Below are 16,467 nucleotides of genomic sequence, written 5' to 3'. Positions count from 1 at the left end.
GAAGTGTTCGATATGTGAACACAAAGATTTCATGTTTCTCAAGACTTTTAATACGATCCAAATGCAAAAGACTATAACCAACGAATGGAAATTGAAACGGACAAACCACAATTTCGTACGTTCATCTATACAAGGCTAATTGTTAAATGTTGACCTTGACAATGCCCCTTATGACATACTAATCATAAATTATTCCTCCAGAATTGATTGTTACTGTTAGGATTGACCGTATACTGAAGACGGCGAAAAAACGTTTGTCTTAGTCGAATTGATCGTTCAGAATTTGTTAGTGCTAGTCTTCTATCCAAAAACGACATTTTTAACAATTAACGTTGCTAAATAGATGCAAAACACACCAAAGATATAAATAATTTACTGTTGTGTCGCATGACTTTAAATCAAACAACCGCAATAGTTTTCACTCCATACATTGTTTTATTCTAGCATTTCTTTCTTTTAGATATCAAACTCTCTAAGAAATACTCATAGCGTAAGTCTCTTCAGTTGGACTAATACAGAAGCGTACATCATTTGGAAGTGCGTGCCGCCCAACAATACAACCTTCTACGCTCTGTTGATTCCCTCGTAATCCCACAACGCCTTTGGTCAGCGCCGATTTGATTTGTCGGCGGAAAGCACACGTTCCAAACGCGTTCGTTAATACTCATTTGCCCGGGACAGTGATAACTCGTGAGGAAGGGTTGATACATTGACAAGAATTTCATTAAGAGTGTGAAGGAATATATAATGTTGCTCTATTACCTTTCCCATGTTACTATTCACGATTGCTATCAAATGTTCGCTTTATATAGTAATTTTGATTATTTTTGATGTTCTTTCATTGGAATATTCAAATTTCACAGCAGAATAACATTGAAAAACAGTAGTGTATGGTAGCAAATAATTCAGCAGCAACTTTTTCACTTCTCAGGCTTAGAGACGTTTCATCAATAAGGTTTCCAAAGTAAAAACATTATTGATTTCTCGCAAATATTTTGCAGATTTGCATTTTAATTTGAGTGTTTAAATATCCCGCAGCCTATTCCGCTACTTTGATCTGTTCATTATGGACGCAAATGACATAGGCGTTTGTGATTTATTCAGTGTGCACAAACTACCATCAGTTGAACCTATAGTAATTTTGTAAATAATTGACTACGTTTGTAAAAGACGTCGGATTTACTGCTATAAAATTCACAAATAACATATCTATTTCATAGTATTTGACACGATCTGTTTTGTTGTTCTATTCGATAAGGAGTTGTGTCGTTCGAAATTACGTCGTCCCCTGCAATATTTTTCCGCGATTCATTCCCATCAGTACTTTAACACTTACGCCCATTAAACTATACGCGATTTTCTTATCACGAGTCAGTCAGTCGTGTAGCTGAATAAGCTGGTACTAAGTACGTGTGCGACTACGACGGTAAGTAAATAATGCTATAATTTGATGTGAAAGAAGCTATGGCAAAATTTGGAGGAAAAGTTGTAATTATTACAGGTATGTTCATGGTGCAGGAGGATCTGTAGGTTAACTGATATAATTTGAGATTTCTGCTTCGCCTTTTGAATGCTTGTAACACCACATTTACAAGTTTTAAAAACGTTAAATCGAAAAACGTCAGAGAAAGCGTAATATTCCTTATAGAAGGGGAAAGTTTTGAAAAAAAAACTGTATACAAGAGGTCGGCAACTTTTTGTCGCCGGCGGGCCAAAATTAGGGGTTGCAAGTCATTGGTGGGTCGCACATATTTTTTAGAAAGTTGAAAACTGAACTGATGGCCAATGAATCTCATTTTTTTTCACAAAGATCAGAAGTTTAATTTTAAGCAGCGCGCGAAGACCGCACCATGCATATGTACTTCAAAGCATCCATATGAATTTTTTTCGCATGGTTTGTCAAATTTGGATAGAGTTTTCTATGGAGAAGATACTTTTTATAATAAAAGTCAAGCAGTGATACATCTCGTGAATAAAATATAGATTTATTTCCCCATTGCATCTCAAAAAGTTCCATTTGAATATTTTCCGCGCTATTAAACCCTTTTCACTTAGCATCAACTTTTCTGCGTTTCGTTGCCATTTGTCTAATTATAATTAAATACAGAAACAAATCAGCTGTTTTGACGATTATATTCTTTATGTAATAGAATTTATTGCGAAAAACGTGTAAACAAAATTGTATTATAACCTAAGAATTATATAAGTCACAATTACTCGTTTAATGAGCCTATGATTTCAGTGAAGCGTCGCGAGCCGTAGGTTGCGACTCCCGCTGTATACCATTTGTATCGTGTCATTTGATAAATATATAATACTGCCGAAGCATATTCAAACATTCAGCATGAAGAACAGTTAATGCTTGAAGCAAGATAGAGTTTTGATAAACTAAACTTAAAATGTTTTAGGAGCTTCCAGTGGAATAGGTGCAGCCACCGCGGTAGCATTTTCAAAAGAAGGTGCCAAATTAGCGATCTGTGGAAGAAACAAGGCAAGGTTGAACGAAACGGCTAAAATATGTAAAGATAATGGGTCAGAGGTCGGTATATATATATATATATATATAGCTATCTAAAACCATCTATATCTGAGTCGTCAAAATAGCCTTACAAATGGCGTTGTATGTTGGCGACTTGGCGTTAAAATCGCTGTATTACTACTTTTGTGATATATATTTGAACTGAGTTTATATGTGACATACAGGTCGTAGAAATAATCGGAGATGTGTCCGATTTTGACCATTTGCAACACATCGTGAATACAACTGTTGGACACTTCAAAGGTATTGACATCCTAATCAACAACGCCGGTATTGGATCCTATTCGTCTATTGTGGACGTAAGTGCTAACTCAATGACACAACTTAAAAGATAATACTTTATTAATTTAAAATTGTGAATAAGATAACCGCATATTTACATTGAAATAGAGAAGAAAAGTTGTAGAAGGGATATGAACGGGATAAAAAAGCAAAACGGATTAGTATCTAGTAAACCAGAATCTTTTTACAGCTGGAGGTTAAACATTATGAAAAGTTGTTTAGAACAAATCTTCTTGCTGCCGTTTTTCTTTGCAAATATGCTTTCCCGTATTTGAAGCAGAGTAAAGGTATTTATGATGGTATATAATCTTATTTCTCGTTTGTACGTTATTTATATTTAAATGCTGATTTTAGGATGTGTGGTTAACGTGTCAAGCATACTCGGTTTACGCACAATGCCCATCTTGAAATCTGTTCCGTATGGTATGCTAAAAAGTGCATTGGATTATTTTACAAGGGGATTTGCTGCAGGTTCGTCGTTTACAATTTATTGCATGAACAATGCTGTCATTGTGTATTTTTCCTATTTATTCTAAACCCAGTTGTCGTATTGAATTTATGAATCTTGGTTTATTTTTTATGTCTGCAGAATGTCTCGAGTGTGGTATACGCGTAAATAGTATCAAGTAAGTTACATGTTTTTGTTCTTTGCCTATAATTTGTTGTGAAAATAAACAAGATTTTTAAAACAAATGAAAATTTATATTGACGAGTGGATACTTGTATCAGAATATTAGTATTTTAATTTAAATGGCGGTTATTGTAAATGGTAGGCTTTTTGCAACTGCGAATCATAGATACCATTGCCAATGACGAAACAACTCCCAAGATGATTTTTTAAAATATGTAATGCTTTTTATCGGTTTGATGATTTGTATGAAACCATGTTTTATATTTTTTATGTAATTCCCATCATTTGTGTTGCAACAGCAAAAAATAGATTGGTAACTCATATTTATATTGAAAGTTTGTATATTGATTGATACCTGAATCATAAAAAATTAAATTTCTATTGGTTTATATTAGTCCAGGTCCAGTGATGACGAGAATTCGGCCAGAACAGCCAATAACTAAAGATGAAGGCGTAAAGGTATAAACATATATACCAATAACTATGTCCATTTTACCATTCGTTAAATTCCTTAAGATTTCACAAGCCTGAGTAGTATGTTTAAAGTTGGGACCACTCAGAATTTATCAAATATGAAACTTGATAAAAAAAGTGGGTACTCCCGTAGTATGTGTACCAGGTTATGGTTAGGCCATAGTTTTATTCCGATTTTACTCATTTTAGTTTTATTACAAGTTTGTGGATTGTTTTTGTTAGCCAAGTGAATATACCCCCTTCTCATAGGCTTCAGTCCCTTCCTTGATGTAAACTAGGTGAACAAAATTAGTTACCTCCATATTGGTACACATATTTCTGGAACGCCAAAAAGTGCATGGTATATTAATCATTTCGCATGAATATCCACAATAGATCATGTTTTCAATTTCCTGATAACACTGTCGTTTTTAAAGTAAAGCATATAATGTTTATTAACAGATAAGAAAATTTATGAAAGAACGGGCCATGCCTGGTTATATGCAGCCAATTGTGATAGCTGATGGAATATTATATTTATGTTCGTCGCGCCATATAACTGGGATATGTCTACCAATAGATGCAGGAGTTTTGAGCAAACTTTGATGTGCATATGAGGAAATACTGTTATTGCATTGTCCTATAAATGTTAAAAGCAGTGTGTGTATGTTGTAATATAGAAGATGCAAAATAAAAATGATTGGAAAAATTATATTTTTTTGGAAATACTAGCCAGGATCAAGCTTAAGAACATTCATTTATCATATTTAGTAGTGCCATATTTTCTTGTCGATAAAATTAGACTTAAATAAATTTTGGCCACTGGGTCAGTATCTAAGTTTCAGGCTGTTATATAGCTATGGCATGCATTATGCATTGTTTACTAGTTTTCCCTTTGTAATTTTTCCTATTTATTCAATGAGCGACACTTGTACACTCACTCAGTGCTACCCTCATGATATACAACTACAACAATTTTACAAAACGGTCCATTACTCTAATTCGTGTATATACGTGAGTTATACTTATAACCCCAAGGGATTCAATTTATCATACGTCAGCATTGTTTAAGCGTGCAGCCATTGAGCATTGTTGAGAGCAAACAATTCAGCGACACGGCAAACATGCCTAATGACAAGTCTATAGTCAGAAACCACTGGGCTGTATAACACGTCAAAAAACTATGAGTAGATTTACTGGGAAGGTTGTGATCGTTACAGGTAAGAAAGCATTGTGTAAAACATCAGGTTTGGGATGAATTACCTGAGTAGGGAACTACAGAGGGAAAAGCAGATAAGATAGTTAAATAATATGTCGAACTTTGATTCCTATTAACAACGATAGGAGTATTGAATTCAGATGAAATGGACTTGGTGGTGGAATGAGCAATCGTATATATGAACCATCATGGACGGCAAGAAGCATTGGAACCTGCTAGCACGAATTCATTTTTTACGTGGAATTGAGTGTTACTAACTATCTTTACTAAGAATTCACAGGCTCTGAGAAGTTCTCTTGCGAAAAGCAACCGCGCATTTACTCTATTTGTCATGAAATAAATTAGTTTATCTCAACAGGAGCAGCAAGCGGCATTGGTGCAGCTACCGCAATTGAATTTGCAAAAGAAGGGGCGAACCTATCTATTTGTGACAAAGAAAAAGCAGGATTGGCAAATACAGCAAAGGCATGTCGAGATGCCGGGGTAGAGGTTGGTGATTATTATAGTGACATATAAAGATAGACTCTATAGCTCAGCCGTGAATAATTGGACTAGTTCGGATCAAACTCGCATTATTCATTGCATCTATACATCCCAAACAGTCCGTGATTTAGGGATAATTGTTCAAAAGGGAATAATTGAATTCTATCCTAAACGGTTTCTAGCCTTTTAAGTCTGTTGATTTTGAAAATATTTTCACTTTATAAATATATTTAAAGTATTATTTTTATACTATTTTATTTAGTTCAGTGGGGTAATATTGAACATTAAATAACCACTGAACGTAATTCAAAAAAATTCGTTTTTGGACACGTTAGTGGACATAACGATCGTTTCAATATTATGTTGTTGTTCTTGTTATTCATCATCGTTATCATTAAAAAAATCGTTTTTCTCTTCGAATACTGGACCAATTGCTTCAAAATTTTCAGTGGTTGAAGATTGATTCTGCCGGAAGGCTATTACTTTTATTCATTTCTAAATTTCGTATGAATCTGATATTTCGTCCAAAATTTCGCTGTATTATTTTATCCATGGGAACTATGACTGTCCGGTTTGATTCTGTAAATTCTTGCTACGCGAAACTCGGAAGTTTGAGCATTTCTCTCCTGTTCAATATAGCGGGAGCAAAATCTGCTTATTTGTGAAGACTGCATAGTATGAGCATTCAATTAATGAAGACCCTGGGATATTGTAACTGTCACACTTTGATATATTTTTTTCATTAAAATACCTAACTGAAATAATTCCGATCCAATCGCGGACAATTAAGAATTCCTATATCCATTTATTTATCCGATTCGTCTTGGAAGTGACTGCATATACCTCAGTACATTATGAGTTCGTAAATTTACAGGTGTTCGAAATCGTTGTAGATTTATCCGAATTTGAAAATCTGGGAACCGTAATTAGTAAAACCGTCGAAAAATTTTCTTCCATCGATATCTTGGTGAACAATGCCGGCCGTGGATTGTTTGGTTACATTGCCGATGTAAGTAGAGTATTCTATTTTGTTTAATAAGCGTATGAATCACATAAATTTTACGACAACAAACATGATATATATTTAGATGGAACTTGAAGATTTTGAGTTGTTGTATCGAACGAATCTACGAGCACCAGTCTTCCTTTGTAAATTCGCGTTGCCACATTTAAAGAAAACGAAAGGTGAGAAATGTACTTGAGAAGTAATGAGTGGTTACTTTTTTCTAGCTTTCTCATTTTCCTGTATATCTTCTTCTGAAGTGCTCGGGTTGGATTTAGGCAACTGACTGCAAATTAAAATCGCCCAGTTGACTATAAAACTCATGACTCGCCATCGAAATTCATGTCGAATCAAATCATTCACTCGAGTTACACGTGTCCTGTGGTATATTTGAAAGTTGTCACTTTTCGTACTGAGGCGGTTAAAGCATTTGATTTGACTGTGTTGTCATCGCAGTTACACTTGTTGGGGGCAAATCCTATGCACACCAGCTAATCATAGTGTAATAAATTGTGAAAGCAATGGCGAACCGAAACGATTTCGGTTCTTTTGAAAATAGTAAGTTGCTCCAGTGATATGAAAAAATCGACTTCAACGAGGTAGAATCTTTGATACTCAAAAGTCTCAAAGCAAAACTTATAAGCCGAAGATCTAGTATAGTAACTATAAAAAAATAATTAAAAGAAATAAAAATATATTTCAGGTTGCGTTGTCAATGTTTCGAGTCTTCTTGGGTTGCGTCATTTTAACGCTACACGAAAAGTACATTATGGAATGTTGAAATGCGCATTGGATCATTTTACTAGAGGATTTGCGGCGGAATGTAGCCCCTTTGGTATTCGAGTTAACAGTGTCAAGTAAGGGTTAGAGTAAGAGACCAAAGTTACTTCACCCAAAATGTTTTCTGTGTTAACACTTTAAAACTTTAGTTTCAAAATCCTAAATTCTGAAACATTTGGCTTCATCTCGCTTGGTGCAAAAATTCATGTTTTAATTTTGATAAATAAATGCAAAATTTTACTTTTATTTTTACGTTTTTTTAACTATAACGAAAATTTCAATTTTGGCCTTTCAGACTTGAACATAGTGCCTATTCTTGCAGCTCTAGATTTTCTTTTTAATATTATACTATATAATAATTTTTTTACCTCTTGAAGCCCAGGAACTGTTGTAACAAACAATGAAGCAAATACAGAGATACGGACTGTACCAGAAGATATCTTGGAAAAAGTAAGTTTAGAAATCTTTTTGTATCCACTTGCTTTACTTATGCCATTACTATTGAATTTATTCACATACAAAAAACTTCTATAAAATATTTTCATAGGCGTATAGTAGCATTGCCCACTTTACTCTTTATTTATTTTCCACAAATACGTTTACTCTATATAGAGCAAAGCAGACTTCGAAAAACTTCAACCGTTCGGATTTATGGAGCCGAAGACAATAGCAGATGGAATATTATTCTTGTGTTCTTCCCCACATATTACTGGAATATCACTGCCAATTGAATCCGGTGCATTGGTTTCGTAATTTGTTCATGCAAACTTGAACAATCCTCTATAATCTATATAATGAAAAATTTAAAATTTCAATACGAAAAATTGTCTCAAAGTTGCAACAAACCGAAACCATAAAATGAAAGTTGTAGCATACAGCCGTGTTCAGACTGCATGTATAGGGTGTCTGTCTGTGTTGAGCTTAGCTCCGGATTGAATCTAGATAAAATATCAAACTTGTTTCTAAGAACGTTTAGTAGCTATTTTGAATCGTCCATATCAAGCTTGACAATATGTTGAGCAGGTGGCAAATTTTGTTGGAATCAAGTATATACGAAAGCAGCACTCGGTTTCGTTGACCACGATGAGGTCGAGGCCTTCGAATTACAGTTCGTAGGGTGATTCATATAAAAACTGATCTGTTACGGCAGTGTTTCTTAACCCGGGTTCGATCGAACCCCTGAGTTCGGTGGAGCTGCACTAGGGGTTCGACGAAGGTCATTCGAAACAGTTTTATATCATGAAACCAATATGTAGTTTATCACTGATATACGAGTTTACACGTTTGAACAACTCATAAAATAGCTTAGACGTGTGTAGCTGCTGTGCGTAGATGGTAAATATGCCTTTTAGGGGATCTGTCAAAGACTGTTCTACAGTGGATTCAAGTACATGGCCACATATGTTATGCGCTTGGTGTACTTCTCAATGATGGCGCTTTCTGCTTTTGAGCACAAAATACCTATAGATATAGATTTATGACAAACTATAGGTTTAAAGCTAAATATTTGCGTGAACGACATATTATTATATCTAATTATGTAACTCAGTTTTACGGATAAGTAGAAAAGTAAATGTACCTGAATGAATATAAAATCAAGGCGTTTTTGAATTTCAAGTACTATGGTTGCTTAAAATCATGAACATCTGTTCTGGACAACTTCAATATGGAGATGAGACGATATATGATATCTCTATTTCTACAATACAATGCATTAAAACGCCTATTTGAGCTACCAAAGGTTTTTGATGCATAATATTATCTTCCGTTTCTACAAAATTACATTTTACACATGCATTGAGATATAAAGTCACACCATAATAATCATTTTCTATAGCCTGGCATAAAATTAGCTTTCTCTTTATGAAACCGCTTTCTACGATGAGGTTCGACGAAAGCTTGCAGAAGAGCGTAGGGGTTCGACAGGCTCACAAAAGTTAAGAACCACTGTTTACGGCTTTCTCCACTATATCATCAACCAGACTTACCTTTGCCTTCGGTAAATTTGAAAAATCTTCAAGCCTTGAAGTCAATATCCTATGAGAATGGTGAATTTTACATACCGTATTTCCCCGAAAATAAGCCCTCCCCTTAAAATAAGGCCTAGTCCTTACCGCGAACTTTTTTTAACCTAGTCGATAGCAAGCATCTCTCCTACACGATTTAAACGATGAATAATCTATGTTTTGCAGTTATTTGAAGTAAAAACGTGTTAATGTATTTGTAAGTAAATGGATATCGGTTTTCATATTTTGTATATTTGGAAATATCATAATTCCCTACTTTGTAATGTTGTTTTTGATAAATGAAAATATAAGACCTCCCCCGAAAATAAGCCCTAGTGTTATTTTTCGGAGGAAAATTGAAATAAGACCCAGTCTTATTTCCGGGGAAACACGGTATGATGAATGCGCATCGGATCTGCACCCTCACCTTTGGGGCGTCACCAGACTATAATTTATCACAGTTTTCGAACTCGCTCGTTTCGAACTTTTCGTCATAATGAATTATCATAGGTAACGCAGCACTATTGTGACGTAACAAAGACAAAATAACCTCGGCGAAGTATTTTCGAGTTTTTGCATCTCGGATTCTAGCTTAGCGCGTATTAATTTGAATTTATACTTCGGTATAGGAAGGAGTGCACTTGTGATATTCATTGTCCGAGTCCAATTCACCTTGGTTAACTTTTATATTGGGTGCATCGCTGTTTTATTCTTTGTATTTAATCTCAGTCTTATTTCGGTGGGTGTGCAGAACGTGTTTTATTGACGAAATATATATTTTTAAACATAAAAAATAATGTAATTGAAACTGATTAGCTATTTTGGGGATTAGACATTGTGGATACTGAGAATTACATTCGTTTTCGGAATTTTTAGTTTTCAGGACTGGTGCATATAGTGAAGTTGCAAAATTGCGTATGTCCCCAAGTCATAGACACATTTCTGCCTAAGTCACAGTGCGCCATTTTGACGTCACTCAACTACGTCATACAAATTAACTTAAATCCGGCTATGATCAAAAAATTGAACCATGGCAAATTATTGACTCTCAATGGCATAACAATATCATTAGAAAGTTTTTCTCAAAACTGCTAAAAATGACTTACGCGATTCGGTTATTAGCGTGACGATATGTAATGTCACTTTCTATTCGTTAATGATGAGGTTGAAATTTTAAACAGGATTTGGGTGGACACATCGTGGTTGATAGTTTCTAAGGCCTAAGTGGTGATCTAGGATATAGAGTTCTGCCATATGATTTACCAATTAAACCGTCGTATCGAGAACAGTGCTCCATTTGTCGTGTCTTTTCCTACAAATTTCTATCGGTATATATTGGAAGTTATAAATGACAGATGCAGCAAAATATTCAGTAGAGGTGCAGTTGCTGTATTGCATTCGTCTCGCACAGAATTTGCATGCCTATAATAATTTCCGGGATCACAAATTTGTGCCGTTGACACACGTGAGGTGGGTGCCGTGCTAGTTTTTTTTTACGCTGGTGTTAGTGCGAATTTCCGAATATTATTTCGTAACATCCTAAGGGCTGGTTATATTTTCTAAATAAGTCGATGTGCTAAAGTTTTGGTGGACACTACCACAAATCTATTTCTTTATAGAATCGTCTTAGCGTACTTTTTCAGAGAACCATATTTAAATTTAGTTGTAAAAAGTCGCCCCTCGTTCTTCGTGCAGTTTGAACTAAACAAATTTGAGCCCTCAACTGTTATGCCCACCGCTTGTTATAAACACACACAGTAAAAATGGATATAAAAATCAGCGATTAAAAGATAAAATCACAGAAACTAGACTAGATAATAATAAAAACAGCTGGCGTCAACTGACAGTGAAAGATATTTACACGAATATTAGGGAAGGGAACAATTTTTATAAAATTCAAATTAATAAAATAGGAAGTTCATTTAACCAAGTTAAATGTTAGGAATACATTAGAGTATTTTTGGACCTCGAAGTTTTCAAATATCAGGTTCAATTGGTGACCCAAGACTTGAAAAGTCCTATCCAAGGCTGTACACGTAGTATTATCTTCTTGGATAGAGAGGAGTTATTTAAGTTGCATTGTAAACGTACTTAATGTTTACTTTATTATATTTTTTTTACTATTGTCAAATTATAGTGCATATTCACGGATATAAAATTACATTACATACAAAAGACCAGTCAACTTCTAATTTGGTAGGGAAAGGATGGTCTTCACCAAACATGTGAATAGAGTATGCATCGTTTATCCAGGCTGATTTTTCAGCAACAGGCCAAACGATATCTTTTAGAAAATTCATGTCTTCCATGTAAGCATTGGTGATGACATATTTTTCAAGTTCTTCTCTCATATGAGGCATAGCTTCGGAATTTCCTCCCCAACTTCCGCCGTTTATTGCATGCTTAGAATGATTGGGATGATCTTTAATAATATGGAACTTTTTACCTGAAACAATCCATTCATCTACAGCTGCTTTTCCTCTTCGTAACAAGTGAGAATCGATATCCCGAATCGCCCACCTTTTAACTGGCTCCGAAGCTACCAAAAAGCGCCAAGACATTTGATTTATTAACTTTGTTCCGGTCATATCAATAAATCTGGCATCATATTCACAAAAAGTCTGTAAATAGGGATCTGGTACTGAATCATCATGGTATAGCCAAATCTTCCAGCCAGGATAAATCCTCGATACACGAGCAGCGTTTCCTAAAGCAATTGCAATATATCTTGTTTTGTATCCATAAAATGAATAAGAAATCGCAGGACGAACCCAGAATCTTTTTTTCATTCTTGTTTTAAATTCTATAGAGTCTGGATCATCTGGATAAATTTCATCCGGACTTGTGCATCTGTCAAAATAAAACTCAATTTGTTCTTTTATCCATGATGGATATTCGCAACGATTAAATCTGTGCGCTACTTCATTTGTTCCACAATTTTCTTTATCTTGATGCTGTTGTCCAATGTGCATAGTGAGAGATTTTACTGGGTAAAAAAGCTCAATTGAATCCTGTTCAAGTAATTCATTCCATCCATAATGGGACTTTGAGTCATTAATTTTTGAAAGCCAAGATTCAGCGATTGATTTTGTCAAAACAAAGCCAGAATTTTGTGTTGATTCTCCAACACATAATTCGCCTTTTTGATTTTCGCAATCATAAGCAAAACTATGGTTCACGGATGGATGATAAAGTGAAAGTATTCCGTCTGTGTGCGTGATATGTTCTTCAATGAAACTTAACCAATCTTTCAAGAGAATCATATCATCCTCCAGCAATAGTAACAATTTGTACTCAGACATGAGGAACTTATTAAGCAAATATTGTATCATCGTTCCACCTGGCTTTACGCCGATTGGATTAAAGTATTTGGCGCCGCTGCCATACAATCCTTGTAAAGTTTTGAAGTCAATCTCGTCTGATCTGTCGGTCAACAAATGAATATCACTTTCCGCTATGTTGTTATATTTTCGAAGAACAGACGAGGTAAACGTTGTATATCCCTGTCTATTAGAAATTATAATCCAAATCATAACGTAGGAAGGACAGCCATATCTTCCAGGATATTTATCACAGAGTGTTCTTCTGTCGCCTGCAGGTTGACACGCAAGGCACTCACTTGATTTTTGTAAGTTTGACAAGTGCTCGTATATCTTCAAGACATGTGCAGACATTGGTTCAAGTTTTATTTCATTCTTGACCACAAATAAATTGTCTGAATAATTCCAATGGATATCATCTGTGAGCTCAAGAGGACTATCAATATCCTCTTCAAGCCATTGATGAAGAAACGCGCCAAATATTATAGCCGTCAGAACCAAAGGTATTATCAAACAATTTTGATACCAAGATATAAATCTTAAAACTATTGAACGACTCATCCTTCGTAGACATGAATAAAATAAACAAAAAAAGTTAGGTGCGAAAACACATCGTGTGTCTAACTTGCGTGCCATAACTTATTAGGATTTGCATGCATGCTAGACTGCATTCCGTTAACAATCGCTGTCGTGACATACTCTCGGCTTTCCCTGACTTAGCTTTACGCAGATATGATATTCACCGAAGCATATGTCACCTTTCCTCAATTAAGGGTAAATCTAATCCCGAGGTAACCAGCCCAGCTTTATAGACTGGTGGCTCGTGAATTCCATAATGTTGTATCAGAAAGATTTCAAAAACAATTGTTACTCTCTCAATCTCATGTCTTCCATAACTAAAGCCAGAACAAGCATGGCAACGAACAACTTTTTATACAATTTTGCTCAAGGCGAAGTAACTACTGAACTAGCGCTCAAATCAAAGAGACAAAGCCCATCAAAAAGCAACCCTGCTGGGAATACTCGGTACATTGAGCAGATGTTTAATATGCGTGCTTTAAGACAATTACGCGAAGAAAAGTGTTTCTCTATACAAAACTTTCACTTTGCTAAAAAAAAAAGAAACTCTCGAATCAAATAAGGCCGACTTGACCAGGTTTTTACTTGACAAATATACATTTAGTTATTACTGCGTTTGTTCTACCCTTGACCCAATAGCAAGTAAGCTACAAAACATTCTACTACTACAACCAGTTATATCCTTCTTTACACACAATGCTTCGCCTATTGTCCATATACTGGAAAATCGCCGCACTTGTTGCCATTCCCTTTCAACGCTCTATTGCACCACGATGAATAATTGAAAGCTTTCGAATAACTGGCATCCCTAGTTCTTATTCACGAAACGGAATATTCACAGATTCAAATAAACAAAGGCAGTGGTCACACATCGCCGTGCCTCGAGGAGCTTTGTCTGTGCTGAGACCTAATTCATGATACGTCAACCCTAGCTGTGGAACGTAAGTGGACTGAACATTCATAGTAATTTTTATTTTTCTAAAGGCTTGATTGAATATAGAGCAGTGCTCGTCAATCGGGTATACAATACACCCCAACCCCAAGGTGTACCAAAAATTTCAAAGGCAGTAGTACCACATCGATGGAGTGTACTGAGATGTACCGAATGTTGAAGGTATAAAATAGTGTAACATAATATCATGCCACTTCAAATGTATTTATAAACATTGGCACAAATAACTAACAGCGCTATTGTTTAAACTTATGCACTACTTATGTCAGGCGTTTTTGGTATCTGCTTATATCATAATACTGCAAAAATTCCAACATATTAGGCCAGGGGTGGCCAACCGTCTTTCGACCACCATCGACTAAAATCTTCAAAATAACTCGCGATCGATTGATTGATAATAAAGTCATGAACAAAAATGAATGAATACTGAATGCGCAGATAACTGCACACACGCATTCAAAAATTCCACCGCTGCCAATTAAGAATGCCAAGTAAGTACTCAACTTACAAGTATTCGATTCTTATCCGATTTCTAAATTTTCGATTCGCGATTCCTAATCTCGATTCCTCGACATATCTTACCGAATAAACCTACCCACCTAATACCATATGAAATCAAACAAGAGCACCATGTTCAAATTTTGGACGGACAAGAAGGCCAAAACTAAGTAGTATTGGTATCTCTGTCACAGGAGACAAAATCGCACAAAAAAATCCTTCAGAACCGACAGAGATTTTCAAAATAAATAAACGTTAAAGCCTTCCAGCGGAATATATATATATATATAAAATGAAGTTTGCGGCGTAGTAGCAACTCATCCTATCAGTGAAGCAGTTTATACATATATGTGAAGGAATTCCAGTGCAGTTCTAGTCGATTCCGCGAATAATGGATTCTGTAATCGAATCCGGGCTCGATTCCGCCATCCCTAATGCCAATAAGCTCGGCTCTGCGGTTGCATTCTCAATGGAATTGCGACAAAAATTTGCATATTAATGCTCCATTCAATTTGTTAATTTGATTATGTAATGGAGTAAATGCTTCATTATTTATTTTAGATTTATTCGAAGCATACAATTCAGATCTAGGGCCTGTCTAATTGTTAGTCGTAAGTGTTTTCAATTCATCAAAAAACCTTAAATAGTATCCATGTATTATCTAAACAAATAAATAAATAATATTCTCAAACCATAAATATTACATTTACTAATTTACTATTTTCTTCAATTCCGATTGGTCGCTTGGAATTAGGGAAAAACTTGGGCATTCTGATGCCACTGCTACGTTGCGAAAAGCATACAATTCAGATCTAGGGCCTGTCTAATTGTTAGTCGTAAGTGTTTTCAATTCATCAAAAAACCTTAAAAAGTATCCATGTATTATCTAAACAAACGAATAAATAATATTCTCAAACCATAAATATTACATTTACTAATTTACTATTTTCTTCAATTCCGATTGGTCGCTTGGAATTAGGGAAAAACTTGGGCATTCTGATGCCACTGCTACGTTGCGAATAAAATTTATCACACTACTCCTGGAGTGGAACAATAACACAGCACATTGCAGAAATTGTTGTAGGATCGTTGGTCAGTCAAGACAGATGGTATTCAGTACGTTCATTCCTAAAACTTGGCAGTAGTGAAACTTGCATTGGTCACATAATAATATGCTCTATCGGGCTTGTCCATACCCAATTAATGCATGTGAATATCGTATTTTGTGCATTTACAGTACTATATTCTTCGTGTTTTAAAACACACAACAGGCGCTGTATGTAACTGGTTCGAGGCAATTTTTTGGGGTATGTTATTAAATTTACTCAACATCAAGCGCGATCGACTGACTACTCGAGACGTGGCGATCGACGTGTTGGCCACCCCTGTATTAGGCTATGTATTTTCTTGATAATTTACATGTTATGTCAAATGCAATATTGTAAAGTTTGACGGTATTATTCTCGCCGACCTTTCTGAACGCGCAACCTTGATGTTGCCGAATGTTTCAGGGCAACCATGGTATTTATTTCCGCCAAAATGTGTCTGACCATTGTGAAGTTTGGAAAAATGTGCCGCTTTACGTCGTTATCTGACTATTAAAGCAACCGACCCGTACGATACGTCAATCCGCGGGTAATGTTTTTGTTTTATTCACCCGTCCAAACTATTGCCACAAAGGTATTTGAGTAATACAAAATTATCATAAGGCGGGCCTATATT

At 35.4% G+C, this 16,467-nt stretch overlaps 1 protein-coding gene across 1 annotated transcript; it reads left to right on the top strand.

Moving 5' to 3' along the window:
• The first annotated feature begins 320 nt into the window (after positions 1 to 320).
• Positions 321 to 8,206, top strand: LOC120339984 (uncharacterized). Its single transcript, XM_078116164.1, has 14 exons — positions 321 to 1,501; positions 2,409 to 2,539; positions 2,704 to 2,838; positions 3,012 to 3,108; positions 3,176 to 3,292; positions 3,411 to 3,447; positions 3,848 to 3,911; positions 4,368 to 4,508; positions 5,470 to 5,613; positions 6,482 to 6,616; positions 6,696 to 6,792; positions 7,314 to 7,467; positions 7,768 to 7,840; positions 8,003 to 8,206. The coding sequence occupies exons 1-14, from the start codon at positions 1,465 to 1,467 to the stop codon at positions 8,141 to 8,143; spliced, it is 1,503 nt and encodes a 500-aa protein (XP_077972290.1). The 5' UTR covers positions 321 to 1,464; the 3' UTR covers positions 8,144 to 8,206.
• The last annotated feature ends 8,261 nt before the right edge of the window (positions 8,207 to 16,467 follow it).

Source organism: Styela clava, chromosome 9, assembly GCF_964204865.1.
Source record: "Styela clava chromosome 9, kaStyClav1.hap1.2, whole genome shotgun sequence".
NCBI lineage: Eukaryota > Metazoa > Chordata > Ascidiacea > Stolidobranchia > Styelidae > Styela > Styela clava.
This window is presented reverse-complemented; position numbering and strand designations above follow the sequence as displayed.

Coding starts and splice junctions, on each gene's coding strand:
- LOC120339984 (XM_078116164.1), top strand. CDS start 1,465: ATGGCAAAATTTGGAGGAAAAGTTGTAATTATTACAG. Junction 3,109..3,175: donor GTATTTGAAGCAGAGTAAAG/GTATTTATGATG, acceptor TGCTGATTTTAG/GATGTGTGGTTAACGTGTCA. Junction 3,293..3,410: donor TACAAGGGGATTTGCTGCAG/GTTCGTCGTTTA, acceptor TTATGTCTGCAG/AATGTCTCGAGTGTGGTATA.